This window comes from Channa argus, chromosome 21 (genome assembly GCF_033026475.1).
Source record: "Channa argus isolate prfri chromosome 21, Channa argus male v1.0, whole genome shotgun sequence".
NCBI lineage: Eukaryota > Metazoa > Chordata > Actinopteri > Anabantiformes > Channidae > Channa > Channa argus.
The window spans coordinates 2,000,720-2,016,940 of record NC_090217.1 but is presented as its reverse complement, the minus strand read 5'-3'; the positions used below and the strand labels follow the sequence as shown (position 1 = coordinate 2,016,940).

Sequence of the window (16,221 nt, the reverse complement as noted above, 5' to 3'; positions counted from 1 at the left end):
TGTATTTTTAAAGTGGATCTCACATGTAAAAAAAAATCAAATAATACAACACGATGTTCAATCCAATGGTAAAAGTAATCAGTTATTTCGACAAAGTGTGCGCAAATGTGTAGAAATGGCTATTGGCTTTGTTTAAAGAGGCCTATGGACCTGACGCGATTCCCATTCCAACGTGTTGGTGGCGGTAATGCATAACAACGTAGTTTCCCAACAGCCATTACACATACGACATAAGAAGAAGAAGGAAATAAGAAGACGAAATGAAACATTGACGTAAGCGCGTTACGTCCACAGGAAAGGGGACGTAAACAAAGTTAAACAACACGGGGATTTACTCATTTCTTTTCTTGTTTTTAACTTAATTCCTGTTGAAACAGATTAATTTTACTTTACAAAGCCTTTTCGTCTCCTAATTAGGAAGTTAACTGACTTTGGCTGACGTAAGTTTGCTGTCAGCACGTTGTCTTTGTCCAAAATGGACGAAAATAAGGTAAGACGGCTAACGGATGTTGGTGATTAACGATAATTAGCGCTACATTTTTGTCTTTAATGCTATTATCTTAGAGCTAACTTCGTTTTTATATCGGTCACACTGTTAGTAAGCGTGCAAACACATATATTTACTAGCTAGTGAAGCTAGTTGTTGAATGAGTGTTAGACGACGCTAACTCTAGCTAATGTTAGCTGATTCTCCACGGGTTGGGTTTAATCAAACTCAGCTGTGAACGCAAACGTTACCGTGCTATGTCTCGAACCTGCAGTTACGGCGCCTGTTTGTCTTCTGTGTTACCAGATTATCTTTGTAAACTGCTCAGTGGTGCTCGTTTCGCTAATATTACAATCAAAAATCCATTTCGATAGCTTGCAACAGTGTTCAATATTTGATTTTAAATGGCTTCCCAGTCTGAAGCTCTTATGATAGATAGATATAGTAGTCATTAAAAAAAATAGCCACCAAAAAATGTCTGGAACGAGTGTTTAATTAATAAGTTGTTTAAAAATGTTTACGCGGAAACCGTTGTAAATCTTGTGTACTTTTACACCCATATTAAGGAATATTTCAAACATATCGTGTAGTTAAATATACCCGTTGTGAGTGTTAGGGTGTTTTCTTTCAGCTAGTGCAGTTTACGTACACAAGCACAATTAACCCACTTATCGCAGTGTGACAGGAAATGCTAATGTCCTGATGGCAACAACAAAGATTTACTTCCTAAAACAGAGGGACCAATAATCTTTGCTTCATTGTTTTTCACTCTGGTGATCTTTGACCAGTTATTAAGGATATTTTCGTGTTTTCCACGTTTCCATGCGAATTTTTATAAAGCACAAAAGTTTCAGACTGACAAAGTAAACAAGATTGCCAGAAGAGGGACAGAATTTATGGAGAAACAAATTTTCTGCAGGCGTAGTTTCACAACAGCATCTATATTTACATCCAATTGAGTTAATCTTAAAACTCATTATATACTTGTTTTAGTTACATTTCCTTTGCATCTGAAATAAACAGTCAACTACTTAGTTTTAGATGCATTTAAATCAAAAAAAGTTGTCACAGGGCACAACCATGACCCACTTGTGAAACTCAGCTGGCACATTAACACAGTCTCATAAGGCAATTTGATTTGATAGCTGGTGCCACATTATGCACTGCTTGATTCTCTACAAACATGAAAGCTGGTTAAATTACAAAGACGGCTACGTTGTTTTTCTTCTGATTTAAAACAATATAAAACACAATACATTATTTTATATATTAATATGAATCCTTGTAAATCTGTGTTGTCAGATGGTGGCTGGCAAAGTGAAGAAGCCGGGGAAACGCGGCCGTAAACCTGCAAAAATTGACCTGAAGGCTAAACTAGAGCGAAGCCGGCAGAGTGCCAGAGAGTGCAGAGCGAGGAAGAAGCTGAGGTACCAGTATTTGGAGGAACTGGTTTCCAGTAAGGAAAGAGCCATCTGTGCCCTACGGGAAGAACTGGAGATGGTAACATTTCTTTATTTCCTCAAAAAAAACAAAAAAAAAACAACATTAACAAAAGTCACAAGATCAGCCATTGTTAACCTGAGACAAAGAGCAAAGTTAAACTTTACCAACAGCGGAGTGTAAACCTGGAATGTGCTAGAACACTGTAACATAATACTAAAAATCAGTGTTTTCTCTTACTGTGTGTCTCTATGTACAGCCAGGAAATAACAATAAAAATGATGATTTATACACATTCACAGTATTTATGTATGCAAACATTTAAAACAGATTTTGTTTTGGTTTTTTTACGACAATTTTGCTTTTGAATCTGTGGATTTCAACAATTGCATATTTGCAAAGTCAGTAACAACTTGAGTGAAATTAATACTTCTGCATCTTAGCGGCGTAGAAGCATAAATGGCCTAAAATTGAAATACTCAAAGTGTGGGGCAACATTCTTGAGTTTGAATCATATCAGACTGGACTCAATGAGTTATAAGACGATAAACATCCTTCACTGTGGTTCTTTCCATGAACATTGTTTCTGTTTAAGTTCATTTTACTTTTATAAAAATTAAACCACGGACGGCTCGTGGTTTACTGAGTTACTGCTATCATTTTCGTGAGCGATCTGAAGTTTAACAACTACAAGTGACACACATTTACTGCTGTTGTTCAAGGTAAGAAACGCGTCAGACACTGAGAGATGGTGGCACATCTCATGGTGGAGGTTTTTGGTGACTCAAACTGATGTATTAATCATTTCTCACTGGTGATTTTATTGTAAACCTCTGTTTATGTCAGGATTCCACTTCTCAGCGAGGTTTAGCTTTTCTCTAATAAAGTAGATTAGTTTAAGGTAAATGTGAGCCAGCTTTATCATGATTTAAATGATATATGGGAATATTTTCTATAATGTATATATAATTTTTTTTTACTTGAATGTGTTCTTAAGAAATGTATCAAGAAAAGTCTATCTGTAACTTGAGTTTGAGGAAGTAATGTCCTCCTCAGTTTGGGAGCCACTGGTTTAGCCAATGGATCATATTCAGGTGTTTAATATGGTGCTGATTTCATATCTGAATGTTGTGTTTTTATGAGTTTGTTACAAACCGATTGTCTGTGTTGTTTTCCTGCTCCAGTACAAGCAGTGGTGTTCAGCAATGGACCAGGGGAAGATCCCCTCTGAGATTAAAGCTCTGCTGACTGGAGATGACCAGAAGATGCCTCAAGGCGGCAGCAGCACCAAGACGTCCAAGAACAACAAGAACAGCATGAGCAGCAGCAACGGTCAGGGTTAGTGTGATGGACGAGGTTACAGACTGATGATGTGAAGCTGCTGCGTCCGTCACCTTTACACAGGCACATACATGTACTTACAGACGCCAAACCTTCTGGCTAAAGCATCTAACCCTGCATTTAACAGATGTTTTACCGAGACACAAAAAGCTGAATTCATGCAATTAATCCATAAAACGAGTCGGATACGGATCATTTGAAACGTGTGCCCCGCTTCTTTTTTTCAATTCACCACCTCTGCTTTATTCTGCAAATGTCTTCATAAAAGCTGTAGAGGGCTGTTTGAGCTCCTTTCTGTCTTGTGGTTTAAATGTAGGATGTTGCTGTACAAGCGAGTTTGTTTAGTTTGGTCTGTCTGTTGCTGCCCGTCACTACACTCAGTATTTACACACTCGGTTGTGTCTAAATAACAATGTGGACTCTCTTTGTTTTATTTAAAATAATTGTATGTACAGACGGGCTTTCTGTTGTAACGTTAAGATAAAGATTCCTGGTCCTTAGAGTCGAGTGGTCTGGGTCTGAAGTTGAGGCCTGTCAGACCAGTTTAGTTTAATTCAAGTTACAGTTTGACAGTTTGGTTAAATCTTTACACAGGAAGTAGAATCTCAACACCCACAGTGGGGTTTACAATTAGCTCAGTCACGTAGAAGTGCCTTCGTCATTTCAAGTAATCATTCTAAAGAGGGAAAAACCCAAAGTGAACAGTGACACCTGCTGACAAAAAGCTATCTATGAAAGCTGCTTTTGCAATTGACCCCAAATCAGGTGTTTTCGTAAAACTTGCTTCCAGGAAGTTTGCCCTTTCTTTTTGAGTCAAAGCGCCGAGTAGTAACTCTGACTTAACTCTCAACTTAAAGCGAGCTCCTCCAGTCACACTTTAGCAAACTTAGAATTACATCATTTATAGTTTTTGCACAAAATCTCTACCTATTTTCTTAAAATGCCATCAGCTATGCCTTTAACTATTTTTTTGTTTTAAATCAATGCCTGCCTTTATTTTTCTAATAGACAAACGCAGTTCTGATGTAACGCCCAAGGTCACCACTCAGCTTCCATGTGAAGCTTAAACGTCATTCTGAGCAGAAAACGGATGAGGAGGAAAAAAAGAGTTTTGCATTAAGAGCCAAATACAAACCAATGAATTCACTTGTTGATGTAAAGTCTGACTGCTGGGTGAATCTGAGGACCAGGGAACCAGTACGTGTAGTGAGGTGCTTCAGTGGGTTCGTTACGTCTGGGATAAATCTTTGTATTTTTATTTCTCCTCAGAGGAAAGTGTTTTGTTTCAGACTGGATTTAGTCATTTCAGAAACACTGCTGAGTAAAATGATTGTGATACCCTTTTATTTTCTAGGACGATGAATGATTCATAAGTTATGAAAAACTCCCAACAGCTAATTTTATAGTTAATCTGCTAAATATTTGCTCTTTCTGCAGCAGTGGTAAACGCCAGATGTTGGCTTTTGCTGTCAATTTCTGACCAAGTTATTTTGTTTTTTTTTTTCCACTGAGGTGATAAATCCTCATAAAAATGTGCACTTTCTTTATATTTGGCAGAAGCACTTTGTTAGATGATGATGGTGAAGCTTTACAGTGTAATGTGAATCTGAGCTAAATGCTTTGTTTCTAAAAGAAAATAAAATTATTTAATTACACAGAACTGGTCATGCGTCATTTTGCCCAGTTCTCAAGCTCAATTTTATTAAACGTGAAGTAGAACAAAAAAAAATAAACTCATCATGACTTTATTAAATTTAGTCAAACATAATATTTCATCAATAAAATGACTTGTTACTGACTTTAGCCTACGTCCATTTCATGTCGTCTGTAACGGTTCTTTTTGTGTGGTTTCAGGAGTTTAAGCTTTTGCTTAGAAAGATTTTGCAAACCAAAACCGCTGGGAAAATCTGAGCCAAAGTACATGTAAAATATTTTAAAATAAATAATGCAATTAGAGACCCAATGAGTTTGGATAGAGCTGTGTAAGAAGTCTGTGCAGCTAATGAACTGGACACATAAAAAGCACGAATTAAGAACTTAAACCTTCAAGTGAAGACACAGATTCTGTCTTTGCTTTTTACTAAATATATTTAAAATGATAAATAAAAAAGCTTCTTTACAGTAGCACATTGGACAAGCTTGAGAACGTTGGTTTGTGTTTTAAAGATAATTTTGGTATAAAACATTCACGTTTGTGAACCGTGTAGAATTTTCTGTTTCTGCACTACTAGGGTCTAAACCTAGATGAGTCAAGTTCATGTGAGTTGCTTTTGAATTATAATATCGATCAATTTGATTTGATGCTGAAACATGTTAAATGTCCTTTATGTATAAATGAGCCATTTACACTTTTGATGTTTATAAAAAAGTCACATATTCTCTGACACAGTTGTTCCTGTTTTGCTCTGATGATTTTTATGTACATTGACTATGGTATCAAACATTCTTCAAATCTTTACTCTTCCTTCAACAGCACAGTGAGTTGTCCTTTGCGGAGAGTTGACCTGAACGAGCTGAAGTCCGGGGGCTTTGTTAGCGAGCCAACTGTCCCAAGTTTAAATGCAGCAAACTGAAGCCACGTACGTTACCGCAGCAAACCAGGATACAACACTACAGTTAGCTGGCTAACAAGCATCGACACACAAACTCTGATGCATCAGTGGCAAAACAATGAATCAACGCACAGCACGGAATAAATAATGATTCACATCTTCACTGTGGCTGCCAGAATGTGTAACGTCAGAAAAAAGCCCTTTGTACAGACTCAACACTCGCCGTTTGTTTCGTTTGGTGTAGTACAGAACATATTGGGTCGTTCACACAAAAGTGTTGGGAGGGTTGGTATTGGTGGGCCACGCCAACTTCTTTTCCTTCAGCTCTCGGTCAAATGTATCATACACAGAGTCTTTGGCGACCGTCTTTGCTTGGACCGGGATGTCCACCACCCCAACGTAGTTCTTTTTGGCCATCCGAGAGCTGGCAGTGATGGTGTATGCGTTACTGCGGTAGCATTTCATAGATGACATGCAGAAGGTCTCTCTCATGCCCCTTCTGAAGTTCGCATTGTACACGGAGTACAGAGTCGGTTTGGATGCCGTGGAGCTGAAAGAGATCCAAGCGATGGCTGCAAAGAAGAGGAGCCCCTCCCTGCCGGGTCCACCAGGTTCCCTCGGGTGCCACAACTGGGCAACGTAAAAGGGTGTCCAGGTAAGGAAGAAAACTGAATTTAGCATGAGGAACATCTTGATGGTCTTGACTTTAGTCCGTGGGACGATGTTCATCGTCCGGCGCACCGTGCGGCCATCTGCACTGATCCTCCAGATGTAACGGACAACCCGCTGGTAAAATGACACAATCAGCCCCACTGGAACCAGAAAACCAAACAGCAGGTGAAAAACAGCGTAGGCTATACTGCCCCAGCTGTTTGGAAGGAAAAAGTCACAGTGACTGTCCGTAAGCGTGGAGCCGTAGAAGAAGAGGCAGGGAGAGACAAAGGCTGCATCGACCAGCCACGACGCAAGAATCATCCTCTTCGCCTTCTCTCTGGACACCTTGAAGCTGAGAGGGTAGACAATTGTGTAGAAGCGGTCCACAGAGATGGAGAGCAGGACGTAGACCTGCACCCCAGGGCACAGGTGCTGCAGGTAGCGTACGGTCTTGCAGGCTGCAGCACTCAGTGGCCATCGTCCTGAGGCAACCTGTAGCAGAATGAAGGGGGCACAGCCCAGGCTCATAAGCAGGTCTGCACAAGCCATAGACACCACAAAATAGTTGGTGGTGGACTGAGTCCTTCGGCTCCGGTGGATGACGAGGCAGACGAGGGCATTTCCCAGAATGGAGACCAGCCAGAGAACCCCGAAAACCAAGCCTAGGATGGCGACCTCACCTGAAGTCAGCTCATAGGAGGTGAAGGTGCTGTTCTGCTGGCCAAAGGATGAGCCCTCAACGCAGCAAAGGGGGGTTGTGGGTAAGGTTGCCAGGACAGTCGCGTTTTCCCTCTCAGAGTAGTTAAATGACATCTGATATGTCAGAAATGGAGAGTTGAGGGAAGGCTTGACACCAGCTGTGTTTAGTGACTGGGCATAAACCATAGCTATGCTGCTGCATCAGTGACGAGCTGCAGGGACAAAGAAAAAGATTTTTCATTAGTACAAACAGCAGAAGTCACTAGCAGATCTGAGCCTAAACACACAACTATGTGCTGGAACTTTCTCTGGATGTACAACAACTTATTTATCCAGCCACAACAATCCTGAAGTGTTTCCCCCCCTCTAACAGTGGACCCACATCGTTTGAACAAACTCCACCAACTGAGGTTTGTTGGTTGCTAATGATCCGTCTGTCAGTGGTTTGGTAGGTTGGTTCAGGTAGGATGCAGGTAAATTGTCTGCTTCGTTTATGCAAATTATTGGAGGTTAATTTCTTCGTTGTTGTCTGTCACGTAGGTAAACTGGTCTGCTGGCATGTTTTCAGTGGGTTGTCGACATAGTTTGCGTGGTTTGTAAGCAGATAAAACAATGAAGGTGGTTTGATGAGTTGAAGTTGGAAGGCACAAAAAAGTTCAGGTCTCGCCCGAGGACATTTTAACACAAGAACACAGGGAGCTGGGGATCAAACCACTGACATTTTTGGCACCGAATCATTGTTTAACTGAGGATTCTGGCATCTGTGACTGAAGTTAAAATGATTCATCTGCTGAGAATTTCCAATGTTACAGAAGAGCCTCTGATGAAGTCTTGGAGCCTTTTGACTAATCCTCTGCAAACATCAGTGGCAGCGCTCGGTTTTGTTGCTCAGCGGTAGAAACTCCAACCTTTGGACGAAAATCAACCGCCTGTAACGTGTTAACTCCTCAGTGGCTGTGCCGCTGGATGATTTGATTAGTGTCCATAGAGACCGGGCTGTCCTCTGAGGTCACCCATTATCGCTGTGAAGGCCCCCGTGGGGGAAAACGCCCTCTGTTTATCACTGGCTCTGTTTACTCTGCTGGATTTCTCCCTTAGCAACCTGAGCCAAGCAGCAGGCCTCAACAACACTCCTCTACACTGTCAAAAGCCTTTTAAACTGGACAGGAAGAGACCGTTCGGACATTTTCCTGCTAGTAAGTTTGAGAGATTTCCACCTTCTCTAACGAACAGCACGTGTCCTCGTCCCTGCTGCTGCTTTTAGGCTCCAGCACTAAACTTAAAACTGCAGATGGGCCTCAGCTTGTTTTCACAGCCTGTTCTTTAAACCACGCTGTGTCCGCGTTGATGTGATGGCCAACAACCCAGGTCGGCTCACACAAATGTGTTGGAGAGTTCACATCTTATTTGTCCTAAGTTTGTGAAAATCTTCACCGAAAACCAAATCTTGAAATGTATTTGATTGTCTGTCTGACTTGAACTAGCAGAGGTTCATCACTTTTTTGGCTTTTGTTTCCCTGAAAAATGACTCCGACTGTTTGATGGACCAAACATTCTTTACCATTAGGAATTGTGTCCCATCTGTTCGAAGCTTTGAAAATCACTGCGCGCTGACATGGACTTCAGTAACCAGGGTACAGGGGGCTGAGTAGTTAAGTCATGTAAGCGGAGAAGCTGGTTTCTGAAATTGCGGTAGAGGATCAGATCAGGGAGGAAGACTTGTCCTGAAGAGCACTGACTTTTCTGCCATGTGTACGTGTACGTGTACAGTCAGTCCCTCCAGGAAGTCGCCATGTTGTGATCCAGACAATCCACTGATTCCCTGTGAATTCTGCGTTTAAACATGAGGAAAACAAGCGAACACGGATCGGCTTGTTTTCTCCAAGGTGAACTTTAAGACGTGACATGTCCGTAGTTTCAGTTTGTCACTGTTGGACTAAAATCTCTGAGCAATAAATCTACTGAAAGAAACTAGTCTCCTGTAAACACGAAGGAACAGGAACCCTGAAGTACTGCAGAGCTGAAGCTCAACAACATGTTCTCAATTATTCATCCACGACGAGTCCTGCACACGATGCTGCTGTGAAAGGCCAAAGAACAGAAAAGCTTTAGGCTGAGGAAACCGATGATGCTTCGTTTTCTGTCCACTGATTAATCGACTAAACGTTTTAGATGTGACTTCAATCAAAGAGGCTTCAACCTGTCTGTAAGTTTACTTTTACATTTCACCACCTTGGAACTAAAATACTGCATTGTAGTAGAAAATACAGCGTGTATTACTACTGTTTTCATCCTTACAAAAAGACTTTCTCCTCTGAAATGAGCTTTAAAGCTGCTTAGAAAAAAAATAAATAAAAAGACATTAAATCCGATCCTTAAATGCACACGACTTTAGTGTCATGTCTTACTACTGGTACTGTGACAGGCTGGAGTATTTGAAGACCTGACACTAGATTTTATACAAAAGAACCCAACATCCAGATGATCCCTTAAAAAAAAACCCTTAAGTCATCTGCATGTAGACAAAGTGTGAACTAAGGATCCATTAAAGCCAACGAGTCCTTCTCCTCATTTTTTCGTTTAAGGCCCCACACGGTTTCCTAAGCAACACGGCGCTGTCCGCAGGTGCAGAACTGAGTAGCTACATGTATCCGGACTTTGGACGAAGCAGACGCTTCCACAGAGCAGCTCGTGATTTCTGAATAAACGAGTCTAAATGTTAAAAATACACAGGTGGTTAATAAGACGTGTCCATCTTAGGTTCTGGGAACCACGTCCTTCTCAATCTGTCCACCATCCTGAGGATGGATCGGAACGCAGAGACGAACCGGGCCTCGACAACATGTCCGCTCCTGCGCGAACCGTCACGGACTAAACACCGACGCCGGGTTTCGCTCCTGGTTCCTGCACGTTCGAGCTCAAACTCGACCCGCGTAGCACAGACGCTCGGGTTCTGATTCTGGACTGAATGTGTAGTGAGGGACTCACCGGCTGAGAGCAGAGCGGGAGGAAGCGCTTCGAGTCCGGGTTATTCCGTGAATCCGAGCGGAGCAGGAGCAGGAGGAGGTCCGGGCAGGCAGCGGACATCATGGCTGATGGCTCCACCTGTGAGTCGGTCTGAGCGGATGAAGCTGCTGAGGAGGAGGAGGATGGATGTTTTCCTCCTGAGCGCCAGGGGCGGACACGGCGCATCCCGAGCCGGACCACAAACTAGCGGGCCTCCTTCACCCACCTCATGGACAGACGGTGAGAAAGCCCTCCCCCTTCCAGCATAACACCCCCCCAGACAAAGATGGAGGAAAAAAACAGAAAACCACCAAAAATGTCCAGTGCTTCTGACGCAGGCCCCCTCTGGATATTTAGCAACTCTTTTTGATATGTCGATTAATTTAGTGTCTTTGTAGGTTTTCACCTCAACTCCAAGCTCAGTGTGAATATTTGTGAATTTCTGTTTAGCATTGATTTTACCACCATCCTGATTTGTTTAATTCTCTTCGTGTGAGGACTTTTTAGCTTGTTAGCTGATGATAAATGTGTTATTTTACCCATCAGCCTTCACTGCACCTCCACCATCCACGACATGTCTGCTCTATAAAAGGGAAACGCTGCTGTCCTACCACACTTATTGGTCCGATGCTGACAGGAGTTGCTGTCGCAGCACATTGCCGTGGAAACCACAGCTCCAAGGGGAAGGCAGAAACAGGCCGGTCGCTATTGGCAACCGAGAGTGGTGCTGATGGGAGGAGGAGAGAGGCTGAGAGGAGGACGGACGCCGATTACGAAAGATTCTTCACAAAGTGGCTCTGGTTCTGTGATGAAGCTCCATCAGTGACCTCACCTGAGTCAGGTAATAAGATTTTTCAGGTTTTAAAAAGTCCTTTGTAATTCATGTTAGTAGTGAAGATGTAATATGTATGTAATATATAAACAAAACAAAAAAAACCCCAAAAGTAAGGAAGTTCAATTGATACATGAAAACAAACCAAGCATGTCTGATACCAGGGGGGGGAAAAAAAAAAAACGCTTATTTCAAAAAGAATAAAATCACGTCAAAATTTTAAATTTCAGATATTTGAAACATTAAGTCAAACAATTTATTTATTAATGAAGTTATATAAAATTATTTTCATTTGTCATAACTGAATAACTTTTTGAGGGGATGTAGCTCAGCGGGTTTGAGGCCTGAGTCAAATAAATGTAAAGACTAAATAATAAATATTAGTTGAGTTATAATACATTATTGTAAAACTAAGATAAAGAATAAGTCTGTTATGTCAATTCAAACTTGACTTTCACCACCTGGAATCTGTATCTTAGTATTTATTGAACTAGTCCCTAAATATTTTCACTTAGTAACTCAAGTAATTATGATTTTGTGATTTATTTTTTTAATTTAACCAGCTGAAATATTTTGGGAATAACCTGTTTTCCGTGAACGACTCATCCATGACAGCAAGCTTTCTGTAATACATTTCATTATCCACCAATACAGGCAAGAGTGTATGACGGCACAAGTAAAGACAACCAAAAATTCAGATGTCAATGTTAACAAAACATAAGTGATCACAGAACATATATTTGTAGGTCTGCTGCAATTAGACCTTCATATAAACAAACTGTATTTTCTATTTTCACAGAAATCTCTGCACCAAATTTTATCTGGATCACAGTGGACGAACTCTGAAGACCAACAACTACTCTCCAAAAAACCACAATCAAGGTAATTGGTCATTTTAATTTTTATCCTATATGGAAGCAAATTTCTGGCAGGAAATGCAAACATAGGTGCTACTTTCTGGTCCAAGTCAAAAGAATGTGGTGTGATTAACTCTAAGTTAAAATACTGATAGTAAGTCAGATCAATAAAATTATTCAACATTTTCATAAATACACACATTTTAGTCTCCCAATATTGATGTAGCAAATTTTTTAATCCATACAATTATGGAATTTTGATTTACTACGTCCTGTCACCAAAACGTTGAACAATTAGAATTTTAGTCGTCTAGTTCCTTTTGATTTGGCTCATAATTGCAATTCAGTCTCTTGATTCTTGATTTTTTGCCATGTCAAACATTTTCATCCATTATCTTTACCTGACTTACACGTGTCCAGAAAATGATCCACTCCAGAGATGGTTGTATGTTGTAACACTGAACATTTAGCGAGTTCCTCGTTCCAACTGAGCAGATAATGTCATTACACAGAAAACGTTTCTCAATAAGAAACCATGTCAGCTACACACTCAACTTTGTAGTCCCAAAAAAAAAAAAAAAGTTTCCCTGACAACCAACCAGGCTTAACTTCAAAGGCAGTTTTGTGATGTCATCGATGACGTCTTCTGTACATTTCTACCTACGCTTCTTAATTTACCCAACTCTTCAAGACACAGTGAGCACGGACAAAACTCCCGTCGACTCCTTGTTAATGTGACCATTACTTCAGGTGTAGTGTGGATGTTTAGAGAGAAAAGAACCGTATCCGCCGCAGACTTTAAGCAGATCCTCCTGCAATATTCCTGCTGCGTCGACAACCTGGATGTTAGTTTGTCTTGTCTTCAGGCTGTAACCTGTCAAAATGTTCTGAAATTTCAGATCAGGCTAACGATTGTTCCTGTGGGGCAGAATCATGACGTGGATCCTCAACTACTACAACAAGGTCAGACACTTTTCTAATCACGCTAGAGAAATGTCAGAAATGAGACAACACACTCAGGCTGCTTCAGCTTTGATATTGGTTTATTTACAGTTTGGTTTTTCAGTTCCTGGGCATTTTGAATGCTGATTGCTTTTCAGAAACACATCATCATTCAAAGATGTTATGTGAACATGACAAAGGACCAACAGACTCGTTTATTCATTAATGACGAACGGGCAGAGGTATTTCTGCGACTGTCCAGAGAAAATATAACAGAGAAAACCATTTTAAGTGGCCTGAAGCACAGTAAACCACAAATATAAGAATTATTCAACCTAATCCTTAAATATGTTCAAATTCCACCAACCACTGATAATATCAAAATACATGACTTTAGATGGCTAATGGTTTGTGTTATTTGAATGGATTTGTAAAGGATCAGCTGCACAATTTAAGTGCGTCCTAACGACTAAACAACATAAAAAGTACCTTAAGATTAAATCTTACAAGGGACCTTTTATGGGATTTTAACTCCCAAGGTTTAATATTGTATTAGATATTTGTTTCTTAAAAGGAGTATAATGCTATTTTAAACCCCCTAAAAATAAAAACCTTTAATACATTAGATATTTTTCCTTTTAAAAGGAATGTAAAGTTAAATTAAGTGAATTTAATATGATCTTTTATTTGCAAAACTAAACCTCCTAAAAAGCCCTTTGGCACCAAATTAAGACATCTTTTAGACGATATTAACCTTTCGATATTTGGGGAAAAAAAAATTAACAGATTTTATGTACAAGCTCAAATATTTTCAGCTCCAATATGACATTTCACTTACTATTCAGGTATTAAATTTATTTGCACGTAGTGATAAATTAATGGAACGTCTTCGTTCTTGGTTTGAAACACTTAGCTACTTATTAGAGCAGCTTCTTCAGTCTGGATGAAGTGGTTGGGGAAACCCGTTCCCATCTTAACCAGGGTGGAACAAAAGCTACAACTAGGTTCCCTGACCGCTTTATTCAGACTGAAGAAGCTGCTCGCATAAGTAGCGAAATGTCGCTTAGCAGAAAAAAAAGTCCAGTTGACATGATTCAAACACAGATGTGTCATTAAACGATTACAACTTCCCTGACATCTAACTAATCTAAAATTAAGCAAACGGTAAAATCAACTTTCACTTTAACTAGAGTAAATTTGTAGCTGAACCCAGTTGAGCCTGAACATAAACCTAAATCGCTTTAAGCTTAGTACAAATTTCAGGTTTTGTGGCTACTAAACACCAATTCTATTCCAAGGTAAAGTGGACTTTAATTAAAGGGAATTTCTTCATGGACCAGGTACAAGTACTGAAGCGTTTGATGCAGTGTGGAGAAACTGATGATACTCACAGTAGCAGAGAAAAGGCCCGTTCATACAAAACAAGTCTTCACCTTACAGTTATATTATTTACAAGAAAGACACAGAATATGTACAAACGATGCAGCAAGTCTCAGTTCAGCCTCTCAAGCCTCCATCCAGAGTCAAAGTGCCAAATCTGAACAAGAGGGACAGGCAGACGTTAGTCATCCATTCATTAACCCAACGTTTGATTCCGTCTCGGAACAGTCGCCAAATTTGCAGCTCGAGTAAAACAATAAATATTAGGGCGCAAATTCATGTCAACTTTTCCTTTTAAAAACTCTAATTTATGCAAAAGCTGGATATAGACTGACTCTGATTGACAAAGAGAGTGATCTCTTCCAATGGAACTAACCATCTTGTCAGTTTATTAGGTACAGCAGTGTGAAATTTAGTCAGTTTAGTTTTATCAGCTGTGTTTAAATCACTGAGGATAAATCATAGTCCCACCCTGGGTGTGGACTTGGGAATCGGTTTTATCTTGCTGTTCCTAAAAAAACTGACAATGGGGATGAAACTTGTATCTACGTGAAAGTTCTGACCTCTCTAAGAAGTGGTTGTTCTCTGCCAGCTCCTTGACCACTCCCTCCATCTCCTCCTTCAGCTTCTTCATCCTGAAAAACACGGAGTTATAAATACAAGTTCCTTCAGACTCTTACTGGCCCCGAGAGACGGATGCGACGCAGTGAAGAGTAAATCACTCACCCGAGCGTCATCTCCACCAGCGTGTTCTGACTCAGGTAGGCCTGAGGCTTCATCCCACTTGATACCAGAGGCAGAACTTTCTGAGGCAGCTGTTCCTGCAGCTGCAAATCAGAGACCAAAACAGCTGGTTAATACCAAGTTCTCAGGCAGTACTGGACCTGTTCCCTTTCCCAGGCCCCACCTGAATCCACACAAGTGGTTAGAAGGTTGAGATTTCTTTAGCTCCTTTGTTAAATTCTGCCACGTATGATTTTAATTTCACTTATTTTCCCTTTTTTATGTCACTGCGATAGTTAATATGTAACATACAGAACAGGGTTGTGTATTATATATTCTCCATGCAGTGGAAGGTTTTACCATCAGCCAGTGAAACACAGCTCGCATTTAATGTAGATTCAGTCTCTGGTCATGTGATACCTGACTCTGAAAGGTGTGTGCGGTTTACCTTGATGGCTCTCTCCATCAGCATGGTCACTTCCTTCTCGATGTTAATCAGCTGACCGGACAGCGGGACCATCTGCTTCCTCACGTGGTGAGCTATCCTGAAAACACAAACACGGTGCTGTTGATGCTGTCACTGAGCAACACTTCCTGTTCTCCACAGCAGCCAAGCTGGATCAGCATTTTACCTCATCCACTCCTCGCTCTTGGAGATGAAGAGACGATATTTCATGGCACACTCCTCTGTAAACAGAGATCGGGCTTTGCTGGCATGAAGGACCAACTTCTGTCTGTCAGAGAAACGACACACACAGGTCAGGACTTCAAAATAAAAGCTCAGGAAGACAGCGTAGAACTTGTGGTAGTTTAGAACGTACTTATCAAATTTATGGATCTGTTCCTCGTTGTACGGCAGACCTGAACACAGAATTACAAACGGCGTGAAACAAGTTTTTAAATGACTAGGGTGGCGTTCTATGTTTGTCCAACTCACGTCTCTCCGCTTTGTCCTTCTTGAACTGTTGGTAGATGGCTGTGATGGCCTCCAGCAGCACTTTGATTTTCTCCACACTGCAGAGAGAGGCTCCGTCATCACACACGGATTTATGAAACAGAAGAACGGCAGGTTTACTGTACCCGAACTACTTACTTCCTGTCCTCAGGGTGCGTCCCCACTTGTTGTGTCCAGCTGTCGGTCATCAAGGCTCCCTGGAGAAACTTACTCTTGATGTCTTGTGTTGTTTGTTCAATGGCCTCCAAAGTGCTGGAGATCTACATGACATGAGTCGTGCAAGGTAAGTAAATAACCATGTACCTAAACCACGCACGCTGTAAAAGTGGTACAGCACTAAATATTTAGTTATG

At 40.9% G+C, this 16,221-nt stretch overlaps 3 protein-coding genes across 7 annotated transcripts in view; 1 reads left to right on the top strand and 2 right to left on the bottom strand.

The window, feature by feature from the left end:
* Window positions 1–250: 250 nt before the first annotated feature.
* On the top strand, window positions 251–15,591 carry crebl2 (cAMP responsive element binding protein-like 2). Of its 4 annotated transcripts, XR_010912028.1 has the most exons (9): window positions 251–490; window positions 1,790–1,987; window positions 3,112–3,259; window positions 10,726–11,020; window positions 11,811–11,893; window positions 12,768–12,831; window positions 14,816–14,951; window positions 15,383–15,448; window positions 15,521–15,591. XR_010912028.1 is itself a non-coding variant. In XM_067490851.1 (4 exons), the coding sequence occupies exons 1-4, from the start codon at window positions 476–478 to the stop codon at window positions 4,333–4,335; spliced, it is 426 nt and encodes a 141-aa protein (XP_067346952.1). In that variant the 5' UTR covers window positions 256–475; the 3' UTR covers window positions 4,336–5,001. The 4 variants fall into 4 exon arrangements, 3 of the variants coding, with proteins under 3 accessions (XP_067346952.1, XP_067346954.1, XP_067346953.1); XM_067490851.1 differs by lacking the exons at window positions 10,726–11,020; window positions 11,811–11,893; window positions 12,768–12,831; ... (1 more) ...; window positions 15,383–15,448; window positions 15,521–15,591 and adding an exon at window positions 4,277–5,001 and having other exon boundaries at window positions 256–490; window positions 3,112–3,265; XM_067490853.1 differs by lacking the exons at window positions 10,726–11,020; window positions 11,811–11,893; window positions 12,768–12,831; ... (1 more) ...; window positions 15,383–15,448; window positions 15,521–15,591 and adding an exon at window positions 5,742–5,901 and having other exon boundaries at window positions 257–490.
* Window positions 4,998–10,416, bottom strand: gpr19 (G protein-coupled receptor 19). Of its 2 annotated transcripts, none has more exons than XM_067490849.1 (2): window positions 10,162–10,416; window positions 4,998–7,385 (listed from the first exon to the last, which is right to left on the bottom strand). In XM_067490849.1, the coding sequence occupies exon 2, from the start codon at window positions 7,357–7,359 to the stop codon at window positions 6,085–6,087; it is 1,275 nt and encodes a 424-aa protein (XP_067346950.1). In that variant the 5' UTR covers window positions 7,360–7,385; window positions 10,162–10,416; the 3' UTR covers window positions 4,998–6,084. The 2 variants fall into 2 exon arrangements, with proteins under 2 accessions (XP_067346950.1, XP_067346951.1); XM_067490850.1 differs by lacking the exon at window positions 10,162–10,416 and adding an exon at window positions 7,556–7,693.
* The window catches only part of tbk1 (TANK-binding kinase 1), a 19,787-nt gene continuing 16,459 nt past the window's right edge, over window positions 12,894–16,221 (bottom strand). The window contains exons 14-21 of the mRNA XM_067490839.1: window positions 16,007–16,128; window positions 15,851–15,927; window positions 15,735–15,774; window positions 15,546–15,647; window positions 15,362–15,458; window positions 14,917–15,017; window positions 14,754–14,825; window positions 12,894–14,347 (exon numbers count right to left, since the gene is read on the bottom strand). Of these exons, the coding sequence (XP_067346940.1) occupies window positions 14,308–14,347; window positions 14,754–14,825; window positions 14,917–15,017; window positions 15,362–15,458; window positions 15,546–15,647; window positions 15,735–15,774; window positions 15,851–15,927; window positions 16,007–16,128 (651 nt within the window). The 3' untranslated portion in view covers window positions 12,894–14,307. The remainder of the gene's footprint in view (window positions 14,348–14,753; window positions 14,826–14,916; window positions 15,018–15,361; window positions 15,459–15,545; window positions 15,648–15,734; window positions 15,775–15,850; window positions 15,928–16,006; window positions 16,129–16,221) is intronic.

Bases quoted from the DNA above. Each gene is read 5' to 3' on its own strand.
- gpr19 (XM_067490849.1), bottom strand. From the start codon at position 7,359: ATGGTTTATGCCCAGTCACTAAACACAGCTGGTGTCAAGCCTTCCCTC.
- crebl2 (XM_067490851.1), top strand. The intron at 1,988-3,111 runs GTAACATTTCTT...TTCCTGCTCCAG, and splicing joins TACGGGAAGAACTGGAGATG to TACAAGCAGTGGTGTTCAGC. The intron at 3,266-4,276 runs GTTAGTGTGATG...TTTTTCTAATAG, and splicing joins GAGCAGCAGCAACGGTCAGG to ACAAACGCAGTTCTGATGTA.